The following is a 25,022-nucleotide window of genomic DNA, read 5'->3' as shown; positions in this document are numbered from 1 at the left end:
ACCGCACACACGGAGATCTGACGCAGCAAGATGATCAACAAAAAGAAACACAGATTCCTGTGCTGCTGACAACAACAGAAATGGACAAAGAACATGCAGCAAATAGACACAGAGAACAGACAACTGGGGCGGGGGGGGGGGGGGGGTGGGAGGAAAGGGGGGAAGGGGAGAGGGGGAGGGGGGAGGGGGGAGAAGGGGAGAGAAATAAATAAATCTTTAAAAAAATTATTGGGAAAATTAGAGAAATTTAAATATAGACTATGCGTTATATGATGATATTATGTCAATGCTAAATTTCTTGGGTGTGTTTGTAGTATTAAGATTATGTAGTAGATTGTTCTCAGGATATTATGATGAGGTATTTAGGTGTGAAATATCAGTATGAATGCAATTTACTTACAAATGATTCATACAAAAAGAAGAAATCTTTATACATGGAGAGGGAGAGAGATGGAGAGAGAAGGAAGGCAACTGTGGCAAAACGTTAACTGTGAATTCTAAGTGACGTGTACATGTGTGTTCATCAAACTATTCTTTCATATTCTCTGTAGGTTTGAAATTCAAGAAAAAAAATCAATTCCACTACATGATATATATTTTAAAAATGGATACACTTCTGCATTGCTAATGGAAAAATAATTTTGGAAAGCAATTTGACTTTCCCTATCCAGATCCCCAAAATGTACATACTCATTGCTCCTATTCCTGGGGATTTCAAAACAGGAAAATCACCATGGGCACAAAGATAGCCCCTGTGATCCAAATGTCAAACTATAAAAAGTGTCTAAATAAATTAAGGTGTGTCAGTTGCAGGAATTATTCAGTAATTAAAATTCTACAGATGAAAACAATCTAGACAATGGAAACATTAGGGATAAACGAACTGAAAAGAGGCAGTAGAGAGTTGTAGTACATAACTGGAAACTGGAGTCAGACCTGGATTTTAGTCTGTGCTCCACTACTTCTTAGATTCATGATTTGGGACAATCTGCCGAACTACTCTGATGCTAGTTTTTGAGCCTGTAAATTGTGGATAATGAACTTTGCTTTAGTAAGATTGCTGTGAGGATTAATTGCCTGTAAAGTTCTTAATCCTGTCGCTGGACATAGGTGTGCTGTTGTAGCGATCATGGGAGGGGCAGAAACTTAGTTGGATTTTATCAAATGAAATCTGAAAACCGAGGAGGTATTTCTGGCAGGGGGAATAGCAAGGACAAATGCTTAAGGAATAGTGGGAAGTTTAGCCTGGTGGGAGCACAAATTGTGTGAGAGAAAGCAGGCAGCAAAGAGATTGTTAAACTAATTTGGGGCGGATGAAGGAAGGCTTTGAATGCTGGGGGAAGGCTTAGGATTTGGTTCTGTGGTCAATGGGGAGCCTCTGAAGGATCTTTCCCTTCATTTCCAACCCCTCAGCAAGCTGGCAGGATAATCAAGCTCTGCTTTAGGGAGAGAAATCTGACAAAAGACCTATCTCCACCCCTCTCCAGTAAGCACACACGAATGACTTCATATGCAAAGCAGTGGGCTCTTTCCTTTGAGGCCGTCAAAGTTATGTCTAGGAATAGAAGGGGGTCAACGTGACGGCGTCTCAGTTTTCCCTTTAGCCATTTTACTGATGCTAGCTTTGGCTTGTAATTGCTTTTCCTTCCCGGCAGATGGCGCTGAGGCCTGAAACCGAAGCCCTTTCCTCCGGCAAATCCCAGCTCTTCCCCTCTTAAATAGGAATTCCGGAAATAACAGGTTTCTGCAACTCAGTGCTAGATCTGACAGAGAAAGCAGTCCCGTTGCGAAGTGGTGGACAATGAAAGTCATCCTAAAAATATTCACCTTTTCTGCCTACCAAACAGCCTGAAAGTTTTTTGGTAGAATCCAAATATTTCCTGGGAGCGGGCATTAGCCTTAAAGAAAGCATTACTCTATCAGTTCCCTAGCTGAGAATTCATTCCCCAAGGGACCGGGACTCAGAGGGTAAGTTTCATTATCGGCGGAGGGTCAGGAAAAGTCCAATGCACAGGTTCTCAGCTGGGACCCCCAACCCCCAGAATCTGGGCCTTCCACCCCACACGGGCTACTCCTTGCCACTGAGAGTTCCACCTGCCCATCTTCAGGGCTCTGCAGCCCCTGCCACTCTGCATCCTCCCCAGGCTGAGGATTTCCAGGCACACGGACCGCACTCTGTAAATCTTTTGGAATGAAGTAAATACGTGAAGGTTGCTGTTGCGGGTAGATGTGGGCAGAGCGCTCTGTGGTAGGCAGAGGGAAAGGCTGAAAGGAAAGAGAGGGAAAAGCGCGGAAGATAAACTCTGGCAGTTCTACAGTTTTCCCAATGAGAATGGTTCTCAGTGGTCCTGCCCTTTAGAATCTTCTGGAAACTTAAAAATGTACCAACAGATTTGTGCACTTTTATGTATACTCATTATATTTCAATACAGAGTTTAAATAGGTAAGTAGATAGATGGATTTGTGGATACCTGTCCTGGGTCCCACTGCAGACCAACTGATCAAAATCTGTGTAAATGGGACCTAAATACAATTTTTATTTAAAAAACAAACAACTTTCCCAAGTGATCCTAATGTGCACTCAGGGATAAGAACCTCTACTCTAGGGCTTTGTCCTTCATCACCTTAGAGATGCAAGTCCAGATTGCCATCAATTCAGAAACATTTAAAAAATTTAAAGTGAAGTGGGGATGGAGGAGGAGTGTGAGAATGTACCCGGGTCAACAAAGATGCTTCCATACCAGGAAAGAAGACATTTCCCTCATCTTCCCCCTGGAATGGTGTATGAGCATGCTGTTAACACAGGAGAAAGTGCCAGGCAGGGCTGCCTCCCAAGGCAGCTATTGTATTAGCTCCAGTTTAGATTGGAATCCAAGGGTTCAACAGACACTTGGGAATTACAATGAATTTATTTCAACACCCCCATTTTCTGCTGTCACAAATCCAAATTAAAGCATTACTCATAATTCAATATGATTTTATTGAACCCCCACTATGTACCTGACCCACAGTTGCTGCCAGAGATACTATATATACATCTGCCCTCATCCACAGAGCTTACAATGGGGGTAGGGTGGGGAAAGCAGACATTCAATGAATTTACATGCATATAAACGTTGCAGGTTAGTAATTTAAAAAATAATCTTTTTTCTTCCTCCCCAAATTGCCTCAGACTCCAACAGATCTACTCTAAAAGTCTAGCTTTCAGTGTACCTCTTGCTCTGTGTATTTTACGGCCTCACTTTGCTCTGAAGTCAGACTACCCTCTTGAAGCATCTACCAGCTATATGACCTTGAGCAAGTTTCTTACCTATCTGAGCTTCATTTTCTCTTTGTAAAATGAGGATAATAGCATTAATGCCTGCCTAAGTAACAACTTAAAAGAGTGAAGGAAATCAGGAAAAGTGCTCAGTTTTCTCCACATAAATCTTATGGGATTCCTAGATTCTTGGTTTTCATTACAAGGAAATTTTAAATTCCTGTATATAGACATACAACTTATTTTGGCACAATGGTTTATAGTCAGTTACCTTATAAAGTCTTATTATTTTAATAATCTATAGATTTCTTTTTTTTTTAAATATTTATTTCTCACACACACACCCCATTGTCTGCTCTCTGTGTCCATTTGCTGTGCATTCTTCTGTGTCCACTTGTATTCTCATCAGCTGGCACTAGAGATCTGTGTCTCTTTTTGTTGTGTCATCTTGCTGCATCAGCTCTCTGTGTACGTGGCACCACTCCTGGGTGGGCTGCAGTTTTGTGTGGGGTGGCTCTCCTAGCACAGGGGCCACTCCTTGAGTGGTGGCCACGCTTACATGGGGGCATCCCTGTGTGGGCTGGCACTCCTTGTGCACAGCCGCACTGTGCGTGGGCCAGCTCACTATACGAGCCAGGAGACCCTGGGTATCAAACCCTTGGACCTCCTATATGGTAGGTGGATGCTCTGTTGAGCCACATCCGCTTCCCTATAGATTTCTTTCAACATTCTACATGTATAATCATATCACCTGTGAGGTATGACTCTTTTCTTCTTTTTGAATCCTTATACCGTTTTTTCCTTGCCTTACTGTCCTGGCTAAGACACCTGCTATAACATGAGTGCACCACCTTTTCTTGTTCATGATCTGAGAAAACACTTCGGTATGTCACTACTAATTATTATAGTTGTTATAAGCCCCCTCCCCCTTTGGACAGATAATCTTTACTGAATTAAGGAATTTCCCTTCTCATTCTAGACTCTTTATGGATATTGGCTCTTGTCAAATCTTTCTGCATTTGTTGAGATCATCACATGATTTTTCTCCTTTAATCTCTTACCATGTTGTGTTCCCCTTAATGATTTTCAAATGTCAAACCATCCTTGCAACTTGGAGATAAACCCTTGATCATGCTGTTTTATTCTTTTGCACATTGCTGGATTCTGTTGTTTTTTTTTTAAAGATTTATTTATTTATTATTTCTCTCCCCTTCCCCCCCGCCCCAGTTGTTTGTTCTCTGTGTCTATTCACTGTGTGTTCTTCTTTGTCCGCTTCTGTTGTTGTCAGCAGCATGGGAATCTGTGTTTCTTTTTGCTGCATCATCTTGTGTCAGTTCTCCGTGTGTGCAGCCCCATTCCTGAGCAGGCTGCACTTTCTTTCGCGCTGGGTGGCTCTCCTTACGGGGCGCACTCCTTGTGCGTGGGGCTGCCCTACACGGGGGACACCCCTGTGTGGCAGGGCACTCCTTGCGCGCATCAGCACTGTGCATGGGCCAGCTCCACACGGGTCAAGGAGGCCCAGGGTTTGAACCGCGGACCTCCCATGTGGTAGATGGACGCCCTAATCACTGGGTTGACTCCGCTCCGTGGATTCTGTTTATTAATGTTTGGTTTGGTTTTGCTTCTATGTACCTTTTTAAAAGAGGTACCAGAGATTGAATCCAGGACCTCATATTAATACATGAGAAGCAGGAGCTCAACCAATCTGTTCCCCAGTGAGAGTTGTTTTATCATTTGTTGGTTTGGTTGTTTTTAGGAGGTACTGGGAACTGGACCTGGGACCTTATACAGGGGAAACAGGCACTCAACCACTTGAACTACATCTACTCCCCTATGTATACTTTTTCAAGATTCGTCTGGTTTTCCTTTTGTGTATGGTCCTTCTCAAGTTTTATTATCAAGGTTATGCTTATCTCAAAAATCAGAGTATTCCATATTTTTCTGTTCTCTAGAATAGTTGGATAGTTTATGTATTATTGGAATAATTTTCTCTTTAAATGTGAGGCAGGACTGGCCAGTGAATCATTCTGGACTTGTAATTTCCTTTGCGGGAAAATGTTTGATCACTGATGCAATTTTTCAATGATATGGAACAATCCAGGTTTTCTATTTCTTCTTGAGTCTATTTTGTTAAGTTTGTTCATTTCTGTAGGAATTTTATTGTTTACTTGTCTTCTCAAATTTTCAGCAAAGTTATTTCTATAATCATCTTACCTTTATATAGTCTGCGCTTCCACAGCAATGTCATCATTCTCATTCCTGAAATTATTTGTGCCTTTTTTTAAATTAATTTCACCACAGGCTAATCAATTTATTATTTTTGTCAAAGAAGCAGTTTTGGCTTTATTGATTATTATACATATGGCTATTTCACTAATTTCTGCTTATTTTACATGCCCTTTTAACTTTTCTTTGGATTTCCTTTGCTTTTCTATTTGTAACTCTTTGTGAATTCTCAGCCTTTCCTTTTTTTTAATGAAGATTTATTATTTATTTCTCTTCCCTTCCCTGCCCCCCCCCCCCCCCCCCCAATGACTGCTCTGTGTCCATTTGCTGTGTGTTCTTCTGTGTCCGCTTGTATTCTAGTCAGCGGCACCAGGAATCTTTCTTTTTGTAGCGTCATCTTGCTGTGTCAGCTCTCTGTTGTGTGAGGCGCCATTCCTGGGTAGGATGTACTTTTTTGCGCTGGACAACTCTCCTTATGGGGCGCACGCCTTGCTCACAGGGCTCCCCTACGCAGGGAACACCCCTGCGTGACACGGCACTCCTTGCATGCATCAGCACTGTGTCTGGGCCAGCTCATCACATGGGTCAGGAGGCCCTGGATTTGAACCCTGGACCTCCCACGTGGTAGGCAGATGCTATCTGTTGAGCCAAATCCACTTCCCAGCCTTTCCTTTTTGACATTCTCATTCACACTTAAACGTTTTTAATTATTGATTTAGCTTTACCCTACAAGTTTTGATATGTGGTACTTTTCTTACTGTTCAGTTCAAAATATTTCTAGTTTCCATTAAGATTTCTTCATTGATACATGGTTATTTAGCAGCATAATTTTTTGAATCTAAAATAATTTACTTCCAACTTAAAAGCTAAAATATGATAAGAGAACATAATTTTAATACTTTTCTTTAAACTTGCTCTAGGGCTTAGTATATGGTTAAAAGTCAATTTTAAAATATATTGTATATGTCTGAAATTAATGTTATTTCCTTTAGTTCTATGGTGCACTGTTTTCTATACTCATCAGTTAGGTCAATTTTGTTAATTGGCTTGATCAAATATTTTATATCCTTCCTGATTTTTCCTGCTTGTTCTATCAATTTCTGAAAAAGTATCCTGAAATCTCCAAAATGTGTGTGAATTTGGAATGTTTCACTTTTAGTTCTTCAAATTTTGAGAACATGAAATGATTTTAAAAATTATCAATGCAAGAGAAAAAGAAAAACCCCTCAAGACAAAAGGGGAAAACACATTGCACAAAATAAGATGGCATATTTAAACTGAAATATATCAGTAATTATATTACAAGTAAATAGAGAGCTTCAAATAAAGAACAAGTTGTCAAGCTGGGTTTAAAAATACAATCCAACTCCAAGCAGGTTATAGGAGGCACATCTAAAACACAAGGATACAGGAAGGTTAAAAGTCTGGGCTGCTAGTGTAGCAGGCTGCTTTAAGAGGGGCACGGTGACACCATGGGGGTCCCTGCACTCCCTTCCCTTCCAGCCAGTCTCCCTTCCACTGGACCCCACTATGGATTCAGTCAGGTGCCCCTGGACCTGGCATGTTCAAGTCCTAAGCCCTGGTCCTGTGGATGTGAACTCATTTGTAAAGTGGAGCTGATCCTGTTATGATGAGGCCACACTGAGCCAGGTGGGGCCTAACCCAGCACAACTGGAGTCCTTACGAGTGGAGAAAGTCCGGGCACAGTTGGAGACAGATGGGGAGAGTCAATCATGAGATGGAAGCAGACTGAATTAGGGATTCCCAGCCACTACCAGGACTCTAAAGATTTCAGAGAAAGCATGATTCTGATGACACCTGGATTTTGGACTTCCAGACTCTAGAACCGAGACAATAAATTTCTGTTGTTTAAGCCAAGCAGACGGTGATGTTTTATAGCAGTCCTGGTAAACTAAGACAGACACTTCAAGGGATGGCCTGGAGACAAGGGGTGTGTGCCGGAGGAGCCTGACCTTTGTCCTTTTCTTACCGTCTCAGGATGGCAGACGTCAGAGGGAGTACTTCGAGGACTTTGTGAGCTCATGGAAAGGAGGGCGGTCTGCACCCATGTCAGCCCGGGTGTTCTGTGCGCTAATTTCCAAGATGGCAGCAGGTGGACCCAGGCTGTGGTTGGCCCTGGTGCTTGGGCAGAGCTGAGCCAGAGCCTTCTCTGCCCCACTCCTCCCCACCCAAATCTCTTGCATTAAAAAAGCTCCCTCAGTTTCTCCTGCCAAAATGGCCACATTTCCTCCTCAAAACAACCCTGTAAAGTAGGTGGAGCTGGAGATATTAACAAAGTTGCAAATTGTATAGAGAGGATTTTTCACCAAATTGTTGATTCTAGAAGGTTTATTAGTTAACAGCTATAAAAGGATTTTATTTGTGGGAAGCGGATTTGGCCCAGTGGTTAGGGCGTCCATCTACCACATGGGAGGTCCCCAGTTCAAACCCCGGGCCTCCTTGACCTGTGTGGAGATGGCCCACGCGCAATGCTGATGCGCGCAAGGAGTGCTGTGACACACAGGGGTGTCCCCACGTAGGGGAGCCCCACGCGCAAGGAGTGCGCCCTGTAAGAAGAGCCGCCCAGTGCCAAAGAAAGTGCAGCCTGCCCAGGAATGGCACCGCACACACGGAGAGCTGACACAGCAAGATGATGCAACAAAAAGAAACACAGATTCCCATGCCGCTGACAGCAACAGAAGCAGACAAAGAACACGCAGCAAATAGACACAGACAACTGGGGTGGGGGGAAGGGGAGAGAAATAAATAAATAAATCTTAAAAAAAAAAAAAGGAATGGCAGTAAACAGGATCTAGGGAACTATTTCCTGTGGGATGAATGTAGATGCAGACCAGGGAACATCATACCATTCATTTTTTTTTATTATTTATATTCCACATAATTTTTTAAAAAGGCTCTGAACTATACAGTCAAATTGGATCTGGACAACACAGGTTGTGCGCACTCCTGATTACCTTCTTCCCTGTCACAAGCAGGAGGTAGTTGTGCCCCAGTGGTGAGTTGTTTGTACAGTGATGGAATATTCTGAACTGAGAGTCAAGCTCTGTTTCTAGCTCTGCCAATTAAAAGCTGTGTAACTGTGAGCAAATGATTTAAATTCTCTGAGCTTTTTTGCTTTTTATGCCTACTGATTAAGGTTTGTTTGGGGCTAATATTTGTAAATCCAATAAAACACAACACACCTTCCGGTGCCATACCAGGGTCTATGGCGGACCACCTCCACTAACTCAGATGTCCATACCTTCCTCTGCTTAGAAAAGGACAATGGGTGGACAACCCAGGCAGATAGGGAATAGGAGGGGACGAGGGTGGGGTGGGGTAGAACTCCTCTCCTCCTCACTTCTGGGAGCACCCACCCAAGCCCTGGCAGTACTGACTGTACCGTGTGCGTACCTCCTCTCCACAAGTCTGCGCGCCCCCCTCTACTGACTCTGACACGTACCTAGCATTGCTCCCTGCAGGTTGTGAGAAGGAGCTGGACTCATCTGAGTTCTTCAGCAGTGAAATGCCTCTAAGAACATTTCTGCTCTTTATTCTGTGTCAGGTATGGCTATACCTGCTTATTTTATACTGCTTATTTTAACCGTCTGACATGATTTTATGAATATTAGCATTTGAGATAGTCATTTTGGGATTTATTCTAGTCCTCAAAATATGTTAACACCCCCTTTTGTGAGAGTCTACCCCAGCCCCTCTTCCCTGCAGTCTGCAGCAGTGACAGCCAAGAGGAAAGAGGGCTTAAGCTCCACTGCGCCCTGGGCAAGGCCACCTGGCCCTCCCTCGGGCCCTGCATGGGGCTCCAATGACCTTCACGTTAGTGACAAGTTCACTCAGTCTTCACATACGGAGAGCCCCTCGCTGAGCCCCATTGTAGGGTAGACTTCAGCCACTGCTGGCCCAGGTTCTATTCTCTTATGCCCTGTTCTCTGCTACCCGACAGCAGATTTGTGCAAACTCATAAAACTTACAAAAGGCCTTTCCTTCCTAGGAAAGTGTACATAAATAGTTCCCCGAAAGTCCTCTAATAAAATAAGGAATTCAGGTGCAAACTTAAGATTGGGGAGAAAAGATCTGACCCTGAAGGAGATGAAGTGAACAGGCAGGCAGGTGCCCTGGGCCTCACCAGGCATCTGCCGAGGGGCGGGACAGAACAGATTCCAGGGACCTGGCAGCAGAGGTCCTACCGATGCCTTCTCCCGAGACGAACCCCAGGAGCCTGGCCCTGCCCCTGATATGTGCATGCCACTCTTTGCCAAGAAGCAATGTGCGAATTACTTTCCCCGGCCTGTCTTCCCCCAACTGTACCAGCAGACTGCTGAACTCTCTCAAGGGTGCCTGGGAAGAGAGGCAGCAGGCACCCATCTCTCCCCAGTGTCCTGCTAACATAATCCAATCAGCCATGCCCCAGGATGGGTCCTCACTTAGCGCCTTTCTCTAGAAGAAGAGGCCTTTCTCAGCAACCAACTGCTTTAATTTTAGAATCCACATGGGTAAATCCAGTTTAGAGCAAGGAGCAGAGTTCTCCCAAAATGAAATCTGGGCCAATATTTACTCCAGAAAGGCAAGAGCCAAACCCTTTTCAGTCAGGGCTAATTGAAATCTGCACAAAGCACACCACGTACGCAGGTTGTGTGTGCACACACGTACACTCCCCACCCCGCCCCCATTAGCTTTGGCAGGTCCAGTGGGAAGGACCTGCCAAAGCTGTGTTCCCACTGGAGGGGGACGCAACATTCAAGTGAGCCTGAGCCGAGAAAGCCAGAGGTGTGCCTGAGGGATCCACCCCACGACAGTGTCCTTCCTGAAGCAAGCACCATCCTGGGGGTCTGCGGCAGCCAGGGCAAAGGGTGGATCTCCCGGCACCTTGATGCTGACAAATGGAGCAGAGGTGAAGGGACAGAAGCGCCTCCCCTAGGACAGGCAGCCCGAGGAGGGGGCGAGCGGGCTGTCCAGGCCACTGCTGGCCTCCTCAGCAGGACGGAGCCGATGAAGCACTCGGTCATGGGCCCCCCACCTTGAGTCTCTGCGCTCACTTCCCCACATTTCCTCCTGGGGGACTCTCTGAACTCCTGTCAATAGGCTGTTTGAATCCTTGGGCCAAGTTAGGATTCCGTGTGGCACAGCTCCTGGAGGCGGAGGCTCTGCTTCTGCACAGGTCTTAGGAGAGGCAATCTGAGGGGACAAGGCAGCGGGCACCAAGGAAGGCAGGGGGCTCAGGTGACGCCCAGTGTGTCCGAGAGGGGGCTGCACAGTCATCATAGCACGGCAGCTGGGTGCCGAGGGGGCAGGCTGCTGGGCGGGGCAGGAGTTGGGTCCAGAAGGTACGGCTGAGGCGGCAGCTGCTTCTGCTGGGGGAGCGGCGGGGGGCGGCAGGGGCGCCAGGCGGTGCTTCCCTCTGGAGAGGCCTGAGGGGTCGCCCGCCCTGCAGCCTTCCCCCGGGCCCCGCAGGACCTTGGGTTTGGGCCTGGTGGGGCCCTTCTGTCTCCAGTAGGGCAGGTGTCTATGGAGAGGGCCTCTGACCCAGTGAGGTCCGCGGGGGAAGGCCTGTGGCCGGGGAGGCTGCCCCTGCAGCGCGAGGCCCCGCGCGCGCCTCCCCGGCCGGTCCACCTGGCTCTTCATGGTGGCCACCTCCTGAGATAGGCCTGCCAGGGCCGCAGCAAGCCGACCCAGTGTCTCGGAGAGGGCGGCGCTGAGGCTGTGCAGCTCTTGCTGCAGGCTGCTCCCGCAGGGGCACAGCGGCTGTGGGGGGACAACTGGTAGCGCAGGAGAGGTGGGTGCCAGGAGGGGTGGGTCCAGCCGTGGAGACTTGGTGGGTGACACAGGCAAGCCTCTGGGAAGAAGCCTCCCATCAGTCCTGGCTAAAATAAGAGCAAGAACCTGGGGTTAGAGTGTTGTAGCAGTTTGATATTATTGATGAATTCCAAAAGGAAATATTGGATTATATTTATAAACTGATATTTTCTTCTGGACATATTAGATTATATTGAATTCATAGGTTTACTTGATTAAGTAAACCCGCCCCTTTGGTGGGTGGGGACTCACAGATAAAAGGCATGGCAAAGGTCAGAGTTGGGGGCTTTTAATGTTGGAGTTTTGATGTTGGAGTTTGATGCTGAAGTCTTAAGCTGCAGCCCGGGGGAAAGAGACAGAGCTGTTCACTTGATAGTCTACAGCTGATCTTGTGGAGAAAACAGAAGAACTGAGCCCAGAGGAACCCAGGAAGCCTGAACCCGCATAGATGTCAGCAGCCATTTTACTCCAACATGTGGAAATAGACTTTGGTGAGGGAAGTAACATGTTTTACGACCTGGTATCTGTAAGCTCCTACCCCAAATAAATACCCTTTATAAAAACCAACCCCTTTCTGGTATTTTGCATGAGCACCCCTTCGGCCGTGTCTTGGGTAGCAAGGACCTTTTCTTTCCCACCCGGTCCCCAGAGATCCCTTTTCATTAGGCATCCTGCTCCTTCTGAGGCCGGGCTTCTGGAGGGGAAAGACGACGACTCAGGCTTGTGAATACCTGTGGCGATGCTCTGTACATCAAAACTGGTCACTTCTGGTTGTTCCCCAAATTCATGGGCAAGACAGGCCAGAGACTGGGTTTCCATGGTGACCAAGCTTTCCAATGAGAGGGGTCTTCCCACCCTTGTAGGGAAAAGTCTGGATTCTCTGGGCTGCCTTGGGAACACACAGCCCCCCGGAGAGCCTGAGGTCCAAGCAGCAGAGGAGCATTTCCAGGCCAGGAGTGCCCGTGCAGCCTGAGGGCTGCCAGGCACTTCTAGCAGAGGGACCCAAGGGCAGCCTCAGTATCTAGTGCTGTTGGTCATAAGCAAACCACAAGGGTCCCACTGCTGACCTCTACCTGCCCTCCTTAGAAGTTACAGATCCACAGGATTTTAAGTATTACAAATTACCTTTGAAAAATCACCTAATTCTTCACTTCAAATTCCCTCAGAATTGGTCTCACAAGAAAAACCTCACAAGAAAGCCTTGGTCATAGCACTTTCCATTCTTAACCCAAAGCCCCGGTACCAGATCAGGGTAGGGCCAGGGAGGGCTGCTTTTCCACCCCGTTTCTTTGAGACCCCAGCCTTGGCTCTGGCCTTCTCCTTCCAGCACCTTGCAAATGGGGCAAAAAGAGAAGACTGGAGTGGCAGGTGGAGCCAAGCTCTGTCTGGTCAGGTTCTTTAAGCAAGGAACAAGGCTTAGGGCTAGAGATATTGACCAAGGTGCTTCAGTCTCAGGGAGGGGCAATGGGCCTGGCAACCTCCTGCAGCTTGGAGCTCTTTACCAAACAGCTGAGCCTTGAGAGTAAGCAGTCCCACGGGCCAGTTCTGGATCTCTCCACCCCAGGTCACGTTTTTTACCTGTGGTGTGAGGATATCAATACCTGTTTTAGGGTGAAGCACAAGGCCAAGGATCCAAGTCCTTGTTTAAGAAAAGAGACTTTCCTCGGTCATGAGATGTGCTTTAAGCCAAATCTTTCTGGATGACGTTGATCAGTCATTAAACACTATTGGGCCTCAGTTTCCTCATCTATTCTCTGAAGCCCCCTCAAACCCAAAACTTTGATTCTAGGAGTATCTACCCTGGCACATGTTTCAATTTATGTTTTTGCTGTATAGGTATCTATGTGCTTTTATGAAAACGTCAGCTACTTCTGTAAGAAAACTCTGAAATAAGTAACCTGAGGTATGTTAAAGGGGAGGCTTTTCCCACCTACAGCCCAAACAAGGAAGCTGGGAGGGTGTTATGAAAAAGCTTTCCCAAAGCAAGACCCAACTCAAGCCGTGCGCCCAGGGTCTGGCTACCCTGCCCTGTGGGAAGGAGCAGAGCGGAGGGCAGGAGGGTGAACATGCAAACACCATGACCCTCCGGGTCACCCGGTCCCCTGCAGAGGACCCTTTCACTCCCCTCACCCTGGAGGTCTGCGCAGGGCTCCTGATGACGCGAGGACGGGGACCCGACAGCCACCGATGCAGCTGCAGCATGTGGTCTTCCCTCTGCTGGCTCCAGGTTCCTGCACTTGTCACTAACTCTGGGTGTCCAGGACAAGGGTCCGAGGGCTGACCCAGGAGGCTGGCAGGCCCCTGGCCTGGGCTTTTTCTCCAGCTGAGGGATAGGACAGGGGTTCACAGTCGCCCCTGCAGAAAGAACAGAGAGCGCTTCAGATATGGACACAGCTAATTTTTCCAGAGTCATTCTGATGTGGGGCTCTTTTGACATGATCTAAAAAAAAATCCAATTTTAACTTAAAAAAAATTATTAAATGAAGCAAGATGGACATACTTCATCCCTGCTTCTAATTCTGGTCAAATGGCCTGCCTGTGGGTATGTGTGAGTGAGGATTTCTGTGTACGTGGTATATCCCTCATCTGTAAAATGAGGCTGCTGAACTGAATTAGTCCCAGTGTCTCTGCAGCCCCAGCATCATGCTTCTGGTCATCTGGGAGGTGAAGACGGGAGAAAGCAGGTGTGGGGACCCCGGCCCGCAGGCTGGCCACTGCGAGGCTCCTCCAAGGGTGTGCTCAGAGGCACTGAGACTAGCACAGGGGAGCCCGTGGGCCGCGGGGATGCAGAGGGGCACTTCTGCTCTGGCTTCCCTTAGGCCCACCCCACCCCACTCTGCTGTTTCCTGCGAGGCGTCTGGGCAGTGAGCAGTGGAGAAAGCCCAGGTCCGAGCAGGGCAGAGGACAAGGACAGCAATGGAGGCACTAGATGAGGTGTGAGGGGAGCCGGCTAGCACGCGCTCCCGCCCCGAGCCCCCCACCATCTCTGTCTGGTCCCGACCTCCTCTGGCCCTGCTGAGGGGGCCAGGCCGGCCCGCGGTCTCTGTGCACACATCTCCCCAGGGCGGCTGGGAGCAGTCTCCTGTCTTCTCTTCTGCTTTGCCTGCTGGGAGCAAACACTGGGTTCAGGGCAAGACCAGGAAGTGAGGTAGCCTGGGATGCTAGGCGGCTTTTCCAGCTTTCTTAATGGAACTAGCTCTGAGAGATGTTCTCTGAATTGGGGGCATCTTATTTTTGAATCAAAGCTTTTCTAATCAAGACATTCCATTTTCTACTCTTCAGGGACACATGCTACTCAAGAGACCTGCCTTCTCTCTCAGACACAACTTTATCTTACGGGAGAAACTGAGGCATGACAAATACAGAGAGCCTTTCTGAAAAGAGGAGGTACAAGGGGGGAGTGGGATAAGGAGACGCTGGTCTCTAGCTCTCTGGCCCTCCTGGAAGACCTGCAATGCTTCGCACTCCCTCGTCCTGGTCCTCTTTTCCCCCAGGCATGTCCCCTCAGCTCACCTGTACTGAGATCTCTGCAGTCCCCAGGGTCTGCTGTTCTTTGGTCATCGCCAGGGCCACTGCCACTGCTGCTGGTGGGGGCGACACCAGGGTGTGGGGACAGGGGGACATGCCCCTTGCAGCTGGAAAGGCGCCCACTCTCTGGCATCACAAACCAAAGCTGGCATCAGAGCAGTGACTCTGCCCTCGGCCGAGGCTCACCACCCTCCTCTCGTCCCTACCACAAGCAGCTTACCCTGGAGGAGACGTGACTGCCAGGGCTCAGGTTCCAGCCTCTGGTCTTCTCCTTCGGAGCTGCTGAGGCTCGAGCTGGGGCTGGGGCTGGGGCTGGCCAGGCAGGTGAAACGCAAGGGCCGCACGGGCAAGATTCCCTTCAGAGAGTTCTCTAGGCAGTGGAGTGGGGAGGGCCTGGTGGTTGCCCCTGAGCAAACGAGAACACGAGAACCCCCTGTCCGCCGGCCCCATGCCAACCAGGATGACACGTGGCCTTAGTGAATGTGGTACAGCGAACCCCTGGCCCCCTTTCAGCTCAGCTAGGACCCAACACAAACTCTGGTGGACCTTGAACAGCTCACTCTTTGGTAATAGGATGTGGAAAGAAGCAAAGCGAGCGCCTGACCAGCTTCGCAGCCCCTCAGGAAAGTTGGCTAGGGACGTCTGGAAGTCTTAAGTCCCTGGAAGCCACGAGCGGCTGGATTCCAGTCAGACAGCCTCCCCTACTTCCCAGGCCATCATCCCTCAACCCGGCACTCACGCAGGGGCGCAGCACTCAGAGCACATACTCATTTAGGGTCGGAGAAGGCCCCCCAAAGGCCAGTTCTTGCCTGGTGGGAGTATTAAAAATAACATACCTATTCAAACATGTAGTCCTATCAGCCCATTTTAGCAGAAAAGGAAGGAACTCTGATGTAAGTTCAACTAAGTGACAGCAGTAGAAGAGAGTGACCCTACCCGCCTTAGGTAGCTACAATATGAAGAAAATAACCAGTCCACTGGAAGGAACCCAGGGGATTGGCATGATCAATGCTCTCTTTTTTCCCTTTTTTTCAGCACTTTTGTATCACTTTATCTTCTTTTACCACACACCCTTCAGAGCAGCTCCAGGTAGCCAAATAACAAAGGAATAGAGGGGGAAGGGGAAATTGATTTCCACTTAAAAAACTTGAATTGGAGGGAAAATGGGCCAGTAAATTCAGATGGCAAAGTATTTATAATCCTCTGGGAAGACATGAGCTCACCTTCCTGGAGCCACCTCCTCGAGCCTGGCCTGGTGGCCCCATGGTCTTTCAGCCCTTGCTGCGGGCAGGCAGGGATGATGCCAGAAGTGAATGCTGGTGGGCTAGCCAGAAGGAGGCTCCTGGTGGGAACTTCTCTCTCAGCTGGTCGGAGATAGTATGGCTCACAGGACTCCCCACTCAGCCCTGTTTGCAGGGAGAAGGTCAGTGTTGCCAAGGAAGAAGTTTGTGAACTGAGAACAATTATTGCCACCACTGGATTCTTAGGAACACAAACTTCAGGCACGGGAAACACCGACCTATGGGCACCTTCATATTCCCTGGAACCTGCTCGAATCCAACACCCCTTTCTTCCTGGACCCAGCTATCTGGTTTCCCGGGTGAGTCCCATCCCTCGGAGGATTAGTGCCCACGAATACAGGACCAACATGGCCAGGATCAAAAGAGGCTGCCGACAAGGCTCTGGGCCCAGGCCCTGGGCTGTTCCCATTCTGGACTGAATGCATCACTCTGGACACCAAGAAATCTGGGCTTCAGTGCTTAGACTATGCCTGGCTTTCAGGCTTCAAGCAAGTCTCCGCCCAGGCCTGAATCCAGAACATCTTCTCATCTCAAGATGCTGGGGGAAGGCAGCGCCCGGGTGGTCAGCGTTGGGGCTTCCTTTCCCACTCCCTAGTTACCTGCAGCAGCTGCTACTTTACCTTCCTTGTCCACAGTCCAATTCCTGGGCTCCCCTCTTCTTAGTCCACCATCCGCTGCCAAGGACCAGGACCAGGCAGGCTGTGGCCTGGGCCCAGGTATCTCTTTGAGGCAGTTCTCCAGCCCCTGGAGCGGGGAGCTTCCAAATGGGCTCCCTGTGGAAAAAGAACAGTCTCAGTCTTAGAGGGTTATAGCTGAGTCTCTGAAACTCTGTCCACCGCAGCTGGAGGCATGTTTGGAGGCTCAGAGCCAATGAACATGCCATAGCAGTTCAGGTCAGATGGCCCAGGACCAAACATCCTGCCAGGCCTGGCTCTGGAGCAGCCCTGTTCTGGCCGGCCCTGGCTATACTAACAGGGGAACCTGTCCTTCCTGGTTAGGTAAGGAAGAAGCTAAACGGTCTTGGCCACTGGGGTAGGCTGAATTATGTACCCTAATTTAGACCTGTTCTTACTCTTAATGCACATAACAGTGGGTGTGAACTGATTGTAAACAGAACCTCTCGAAGGTGTTCATTTTAGTTAAGGTGTGGCCCAACTGAATGAGGACGGGTCTTAACCCAGATTACTGGAAGGTTTACAGAGCCCGAAGCTGGGAGTCAGTGGGAAACCTGGAAGAGAAAGGAGAGGCCATGGCCGTGTGATGGAGAGCCAAGGAACCCCAAGGACTGAAGCAGCCAGCACCAGAATGCTCCAGTCTACGGGGAGAAAGCAAGCCTTTCTGATTTAGATTCTGGACTTGTTCTAACCTCAAAACTGTGATCCAAAAAATTGCCATTGTTTAAGCCAATGGTATTTGTCAGGGAAGCCTGGCAAACCAAGACAGCCACCTACATGGAAGCACGGTCAACAGGCCGCACTGAGGTGACTGGCCATACATGGGTGCCAGGCTCCATCTACACCAAGCTGCCACCGAAATGCCGCCCATCATGAGGTATGACACCCCCAGGATGGTATTAAAGAGTGAATGTGCTAAAACTTCTGTCACTTCCTTCAGTACTGGAAGAAAAGTTAACATTAAAGGCACCCAGGCTTCTGGGTAGGGTGTTACAGGCCATGAGTTGACAATAATGCAGTAACCACCAGGGAAAAAACATATAAATTGCAAAGAAATCTTATTTCTGATGAGAACTGTGAAAGAACATGGGCTAGATGAACTTAAGCTGTAGAGAGAGATGAGCCTTTCCTGGGTGAGCTGACAATCTGTGACAATTTTCTTTCCTGAAGGTGTTTGCTGAGTCTGGGCCCAAGTCCAGAGAGAGCAATGAGAAACCATCAGACCATCTGACAGAGTTGTGCAGGGCACCTGATGTGCAGAGTGTAAATGAGATGGGCCCACATGCAGTTTTCCCCACAGGACATCTGCAGAGTGAAATCCCCTGCAGTCTTAGAAAACCTAGTCCATCAACAGAGGATACAGTAAAAGAAAGTGCACTAACCCGTTTAACAGAACACAATGCAGCTGTGAAAAAGAATGACTGACTCTCATGCCAAAGGAGTATTATGAAGACAGAATAGAGAAAAATGTTGAAGACAAAAAGTATGACAATAAGCAAGGTTGAGAAGAATGTGTATGGAATGCTACCATTTTCGTGAGTAAACAAAAAGCTTGATTATGCACAGAATCCCTCTGGGAAGCGGAATGAATTTACAATAGTGGCTGACCCTGGGGAAGGGAGGAGGACAGATGAGGAAAAGAGACTCATTTTTCCTATTTGACCTTTTGTAGCTTTTGAACAAAATAATGTGATTATTAAAAAAACAAAAATGAAAAAGAAAAGTTGGTTTTATGGAAAGCATTTGGGGTGAAAAGCTCCCACAATCCTGGGTCTAAAAAACACAGTGGGGACCAGAAATCAAGGCTGTGACGGACCCTGGGAGGCCTCAGTCCTCCTCTGAAAGGCCCCAGCTGGACCAACCCCCTAACAATGGACTGGCAGGACACAGAGGACCGAGAAGCCGACCACGCGTCCGTGGGACAAGGTGGACCAAGAGTACTTGGGTTACTCAGCTGAAGCCAAGAGGGGCCACTGAAGAGGCCTACAAAATTTCTAAGGATTATAACATGGGTCGTAAGGAATAACTGTACCCGGAGAGATTTAGGGTAGACACAAGGCTACCAAATATATCCTTCAGGGTGGTTTTACTTGAAACTCATCAGTTTTTCTAAACCAGAGGTCAAACTGATATTACAGGCACTTCTTTATGTCTGGGAAAAGGACGAATGTGCTGCTTAAGGAGATCCCTTTTTATTTTTCTAAGAGATCTTAGACCACACCCTCCCCTCTTGCCCCACATCCCACCCCAAACACAAGTCCCCTGCCTGTCCCTCCTCTGTACTCCTAGTTCCGCTTCAGGCACTGGGGGGGGGAGCTGCCTAACCAGATTAGGTGAGGAGACGGTAGGGTGGGGGGTCTTGGGCCTCTTTTCCCAGGACTGAATCCCCTCTCCAGCCAGCCCAGCTCACAGCTCACCTTTCCCAGGCTGGTGCCCCTGACTTCCCTCTGGGCTCCTGAAATCCAGGTCCCCGTCGGAGCTGCTGGACGAGGAGAAGCTGGTAGGGGTGCAGCGGAGGCCCGGGGGGCGGGCAGGGCTGTCTCTCCCACATCCCTGCAGGCCTAGAGGAAGAGGCGCCATGGCCCCCTCTGTGGAAAACAGCACAGTTGGCATCGCAGCACTCCCTGGGATGAGCTGGGGGTGGGGGCTGGCATGCAGACCGTACCCCCAATTGCCCCCCTCAGGGTTTCCCTGAGGTTAAGGCACTGACGGATCTAGTGACCCACCCAAGCCCAAGAGTTTATCTTATATTCCTAGAAATAAGAGGAACTCTAAGGGAAGGAAGCGGGGCAGGAAGATGCCAATTGGTTTTCACTTCATATGGGGAATGGTGTGGGGGTGGCATGTAAAGAAGGGGCAGGGGGAGGGAGGGGAAGGGTGTGCCTGAGTTCTGGGTGAAGTTCCTGTAGCTCAGGACACCCAGGCTGGGGCGAAGGGGACAGACTACCCAAGGGTGCTTTCAGCCTTTCCCTCTGTCACCCTGTCTTAGGGACAAACGCCCCGAGCCCGTGGCCACAGGCTACCTTCGCCATGCGCTCGGTGGGGCTGCGGCTCGGGCCGGGGAAACCCAGGCTCTCCTTGCTGGAGGCTCCGGGACCAAGAGGTGGTCAGCGGCTGGGGAGGTAACGACGCCTTCAGGGGAATGCCCTTCAGACAGGCTTCCAGGGCTTCCAGGGGTGAGCTTGAGGCACTGCTGGCTGGGGCAGGAGAGAGCACCCCGTCATCACCCTTGGCACGTCCCCAGCCCTGCCTTGTTGCCTGCCTTTGCAGGGATGCTCCCCTATGCCTGGCTCTGGGGGAACCACCATGCAGGAAACCCCTTTAATTCCTGTCTATTGCTACAGAGGGAACGAAGAAAGCTGGGCTTCCGGGCCCCGAGGTGGGAGGATGGGAAGACCCACATGTGTGCATCCACTGGCTTTCGAGTCATGAAATCACTGCAAAATGAATGTCCTTAAAATAGAAGGCTCACTGGGGCAAGGGTGTGGACTAAGGACAGGAGAGCAAAGGCCGGGAGGAAGGGCAGGCTTTTCTTCCCCTGTGGCCGCCAGAACCTCGTCCAGAAGAATGAGGATCCCACTGGGGAGAACGCGAGCAGACCACCTCAGACCTCACCTTGAGCCACGGGGCCCCAGCTGGGCACTTCGAGCCCTCTGGTGTCCCCGTGGCCCCCCAGGCTACTGGGGGCAGAGAAGCTGGGAGTCCGCTTGCTGAGCTGCCAGAATGCAGGGACTGTGGGGTACGGAGTGCATCCCTGGGGGCTCTGGGTCCAGCTGGCCTCCGTCTTCACCACGGGGAGAACGCCAGCAGCTCCAGGCTCCGGGCAGGGAGGTGGGGTCTGGGAGGGTCTGGGCCCTGTGGGAAGGGAGCCACTGTGAAACCCAGGTTTCAGGCTTAGACCCACCCAGAATTCTGTGTGGCCACCATCTGGGTGGACTGGATTCCACAAGTATGCAGCCCACCCTTTTCATGCAGGGTGAGGACGGGGCTTCCAAGGGCCCTTTGCCTCCACCACGATCACCTGCTCCAATGACCGTCACTTGCCAATCACTGGCAGCTAATTCCAAGTCAAATCTTCCTTTCACCCCAGGCCATCTGGGAAGTACCTCCCCAGTCAGCACCCACATCAGGATCTTTCCTCCAAGACTAACACCCCTGTCTCAAGACCCTTTTCTCAAGGCTCTGTTCTGAAAAGCTAATGAGTACTGGTGAAATGAAGTGTGTGAAAATGTTACCCATCCCAGCTAACACACCTAAACAAATGTGGTAAGAACCTCCAAATCAAAATTATATTGTGAATGGAGTGGGTATAGCCCAGTGATAAGTGCCTGCTTTGTATGTATGAGGTCTTGGGTTCAATCCTCAGTACCTCCTAAAAAAAAAAAAATTGTATCGTGACTGCCTCCTTAGCTGGAACTACGTCTTCTATTCTCTTGTTCTCTCTCCCCCTTTACCATCCCTTCTTTCCTTCTGCTGCTACCATAAGAGCCAATGTGGAGAACTACCAAGTATTTACTGAACACCTCCTACACTCCTAGATCCATTTACACAGTGATAGACCCCAACATCTGGTTCCTCTGACCGACAGGCTGACATGTGGAGCCTGAGCGTTAGGTGCAGTCCTGCACGGGACAGGCAGAGCAAACAGATTTCCAAAGGAGCGCCCAGCCCGCAGGTGGCCTTTACCTCCAGTGGTCCTGTTCCAGGCCCCCGGCTCTTCCTGCTGCAGCTCCCTTGCTCCTGAGGGGCTGGGATGCCCGCCACTGGCCTCTGGGATCTCCTTCAGACACTTCAGCAGACCCTCAAGGGGACAAGCCCCTGAAGCTGCCTCTGTCTTCACTAAAGGAAAAAGGAACAAATTCCCACCTTGAACCCATGGTCTTCAGTCCTCAGGACAAACAATGGAAAGAGGACAAGCCAGGCAGTGTAGTTAAAAGGGTACAGGGCCAGAAATCTGGAGATGAGAGTCCTCCAGTAACTCATTTAGGCTTGTGTGAGGCACCATCTTCTTGGTGCTGAGGTGAAAAATACCTGTTTACAAACCTCCCAGACCCGGTGGATGAAACGGGGAAAGATATAAAAGTATATCATAAAAGCAAAACATGGTATTAGTTGAAGTACACATCTGAAGGAAGGAGGCTGATGGGGCTGCTACTTTAGATAGTTCTCTGGGTCCTGAAGGGAACTTACATTTGAGGAGGACCAGGCCCCACCATTCAAGCTTTTTACCTACATTATTGTACTTAAACCTCACAACCACCCTAGGAGGTGGGAATAATTTTCTCTACAGTACAGATGAGGAGCTAGATGAGGAAACCAGGCTGGAAGGGTTTAAGTAGCCAGGCGGAGTCTGCACGGCTCATGAGCAGCTGCCCGAGTCCCACACCATGGTGTCCAGCGCCCCACACTCCACACTAAAGTATCTTAGTGTCCACATTAAGTGACTCACTAACTCACATCTTTTCTCCTCAGAGATCCCATGCTAGCAAGAGAAAAGGACACAAAAGAAACCACAGCAACGTTAAGGAATCACACCCCTTTTATGTTTTTGAGTTTCCTTTTTCTAGCTAACCAAATTTTATTCTCCCTAAGGAAGTCACTGGCTTCAGAAATATACCACTGATTACACTGGAAGAGCCAAGTTGGTAATAATCCTTATGAAAGACATTTTGGAGAAGAGAAAATTCGATACAGGCAATTAAAGCTTTTCAGGGAGACAAGGTGTCCAGGGACTCACCTTCCCAGGGTGGGCCCCCAGGTCCCAAAGGCCTTGACCTGCTGAGGCCAGAGAGAGGAGGTGATACCTCGGGGTGCTGGGCTTCCGGCACAAGGATTTCTCTCAGGCAGTTGATGAGGCCTTGCAAGGGGCTGCTCCCAGGAGACACTCCTGCAGCACATACAAGATAAGCTGAGGTCAGTGTCGCCCTGCCGGTGGGAGCACAAGGCCAGCTGGCAGGAGTGAGAGGGAGGCACTGGCTCTAAAAAAGAACTGTCTAAGCACCAATGATACAATTTAGTAACAGCTTCACTTTGAGGGCTTTTCTTTCCCCAGACATCTTTAGGAATATGATCTGAAATACTGGCATTGAAACCTTACAGTGTAGCAAAACAGAAGCAAAACCCCTGCATTATAAATATGCCCAAATGAGTGCTTTCATACTTAAAAGCTTTCCTATGTAAAGCATAAAGGCATCCCAGTAGCAAGATCTGTGCTCAAAATATGTCTGAAACAGCTCTTCGGTATGGAATCCATCGAACCAAACTAAGATAATCTTGGAGTTAACTGGATTTTGGAAACAGCCAAGTCTATGTCTAGTTAATGAGGAAGAGATACGCTGAAATTTCTGGAAACTTCCTTTATGGTCAATTTTCATATAGACTAAGGCCACGTGTCCCTGGTAAAGATCTTTAAACAGCAGGGGTTGGGGGGTCTGGAGGGAATTCTGGCAAGATGCAATCTAAATGCATCTCACTCTCTTCTCCCAACTCAAATATGTCTGTCTTTCTTAAGCTAAAAGGATGCTGATGCTCAGATGGTAGACAACAGAGGGTATGTGAGGCCTTAGGCCTCTGGTAGGACCCTACTGGGGAGCACCAGTTCAGAATTTTCTCTCCCATGGCTAGGCGAGAGCCTGGTGACACCCATTACAGGTTAAGGCAAGGGTCGGAGCACAGCCAATCATGAAGTGTTTAACTCACAGTGACCTGAAGATGTGGGGAAGCGTATATGGAATGTCTGACAAAAGTATCATGATAGGGGACTTGCCTTGTCAGACAGCAAATAGAATTAAAGCCACTGTGATCAAATCCGTCCAACATTGGCCCAGGAAAAGACAGATTGATCAGCGGACAGAAGAGTGGATCCAGAAGGATCTCAATGCATGTGAGAATTTAATGTAGAGCTAGGGGTACCTCAACGCAAAGGGGAAAGGATGGTTTCTTTCATAAATGGTGCTGGTCCAGCTGTCCATGTCAACAGGGAAAAAATCAAGTTGGACCCCTATCTCACACCAGTTACAAAAATAAAATCCAGGTGGATTAAAATAAACCAATAAAAGTCCCAAAAGAAATGCCAGAGGTCTAACAGACAAACTATGGGTTCACAAAACCTCAAAACATCCCAGGAATACCAGAAGAGAAAAGAGATAGATTTGTCTACAAAACAATTTTTAAGTTTTGGGATGGAAGGAATACAAACTCAATAGATAAAGATTATACCTAGGCATGTTAAACAAGCTCTTAAAACTGACAAGAAAAACACAGTTTAGCAGAAAAAGAGGAAAAGGATATGCAAATAGACAATTCACAGAACAGCAAGTTAAAAGCTAATAAACATACGAACAGACATACTCACTAGCACAGATGGAAATATAAAATTCCAACAAAAACTAAGCACTCCTTTATACCCAACCAGAAAAAAAAGAGCTACATTGGTTTTTGGAGACAGGAATATAGAGTACTTCATATATTACTAGTGGGTGTGACAGTCTTTTTGCAAAGTAATCTGGGGAAATCATTAAAATAAAAAATGCATATACCCTTCGACCTAGAAACTAGGAATCAATGCCATAGAAAAAACACAAACCAACCAACCCTAGTAATAAGGATACATGTTCAAGAATGATTATTATATTTATATGGCTATGAGTCTCTAAAAGAGTCGGGAGATCATCAGAGGGGTAATGCTTACACACACCTCAGGAGGGTCCCAGAGACAGCCAATGTAAATATAAGCCCAGGTACTGGTTCTCCTGAGGGCTACAGAGACCCACAGGTTCTACGCTCATGGCAGATAGCGCTGGAGTTCAGTGCCATGTTAGTTGGCCCTACTTTGGAATTCGTGCTGAGTGTGATGGAGTTGAACTCAGATGTGACCTTTTTACACATGCCTCTTCTGTTACTTTTACTGGACCTATGGTTGGCGCTGGGGTTGGTGTATACTCAGGAGACCTGAATCTCTGGACCATCCATGTGACAGCCAGGCCCTGAGCCTCAGCGGACTTGCAACTCCTACCCTCTGATTTATTGGACTTATCCCGGCCAGCTAACAGGGAGGTGAAGTTGGTCAACCACCACACCAGGGAACTGAGAGGGCCTACAACTGCAAGCAGGACAATTGCATCCATCATCCACATGGGATCTAAGCCCCCTCTCGATATAGAGGTGGAGTGGACATAACCATCCCAGGGTCCACGGGCTGGAGGAATAGAGTATGGATTAGAG

General features: G+C 48.6%; 1 protein-coding gene across 20 annotated transcripts in view; it reads right to left on the bottom strand.

The window, feature by feature from the left end:
* Window positions 1-8,349: 8,349 nt before the first annotated feature.
* Window positions 8,350-25,022, bottom strand: part of KRBA1 (KRAB-A domain containing 1) — a 41,546-nt gene continuing 24,873 nt past the window's right edge. For 7 of the 20 annotated variants that reach the window (XM_004465168.4, XM_071215340.1, XM_004465165.5 and 4 more), the window contains 12 exons: window positions 22,537-22,686; window positions 21,486-21,638; window positions 20,415-20,654; window positions 19,823-19,996; window positions 19,217-19,387; window positions 16,746-16,898; window positions 16,048-16,230; window positions 15,045-15,230; window positions 14,810-14,950; window positions 14,298-14,402; window positions 13,427-13,651; window positions 8,350-11,364 (listed from right to left, as the gene is read on the bottom strand). In XM_004465168.4, the coding sequence (XP_004465225.1) occupies window positions 10,418-11,364; window positions 13,427-13,651; window positions 14,298-14,402; window positions 14,810-14,950; window positions 15,045-15,230; window positions 16,048-16,230; window positions 16,746-16,898; window positions 19,217-19,387; window positions 19,823-19,996; window positions 20,415-20,654; window positions 21,486-21,638; window positions 22,537-22,686 (2,828 nt within the window). In that variant the 3' untranslated portion in view covers window positions 8,350-10,417. The remainder of the gene's footprint in view (window positions 11,365-13,426; window positions 13,652-14,297; window positions 14,403-14,809; window positions 14,951-15,044; window positions 15,231-16,047; window positions 16,231-16,745; window positions 16,899-19,216; window positions 19,388-19,822; window positions 19,997-20,414; window positions 20,655-21,485; window positions 21,639-22,536; window positions 22,687-25,022) is intronic. The other 13 variants (XM_071215338.1, XM_071215341.1, XM_023590743.3 and 10 more) reach the window with 5 other exon arrangements.

Source organism: Dasypus novemcinctus, chromosome 5 (assembly GCF_030445035.2).
Source record: "Dasypus novemcinctus isolate mDasNov1 chromosome 5, mDasNov1.1.hap2, whole genome shotgun sequence".
Taxonomy (NCBI): Eukaryota; Metazoa; Chordata; class Mammalia; order Cingulata; family Dasypodidae; genus Dasypus; species Dasypus novemcinctus.
Note: the sequence above shows the minus strand (reverse complement) of the source record. Positions and strands in the feature narration are given on the sequence as shown.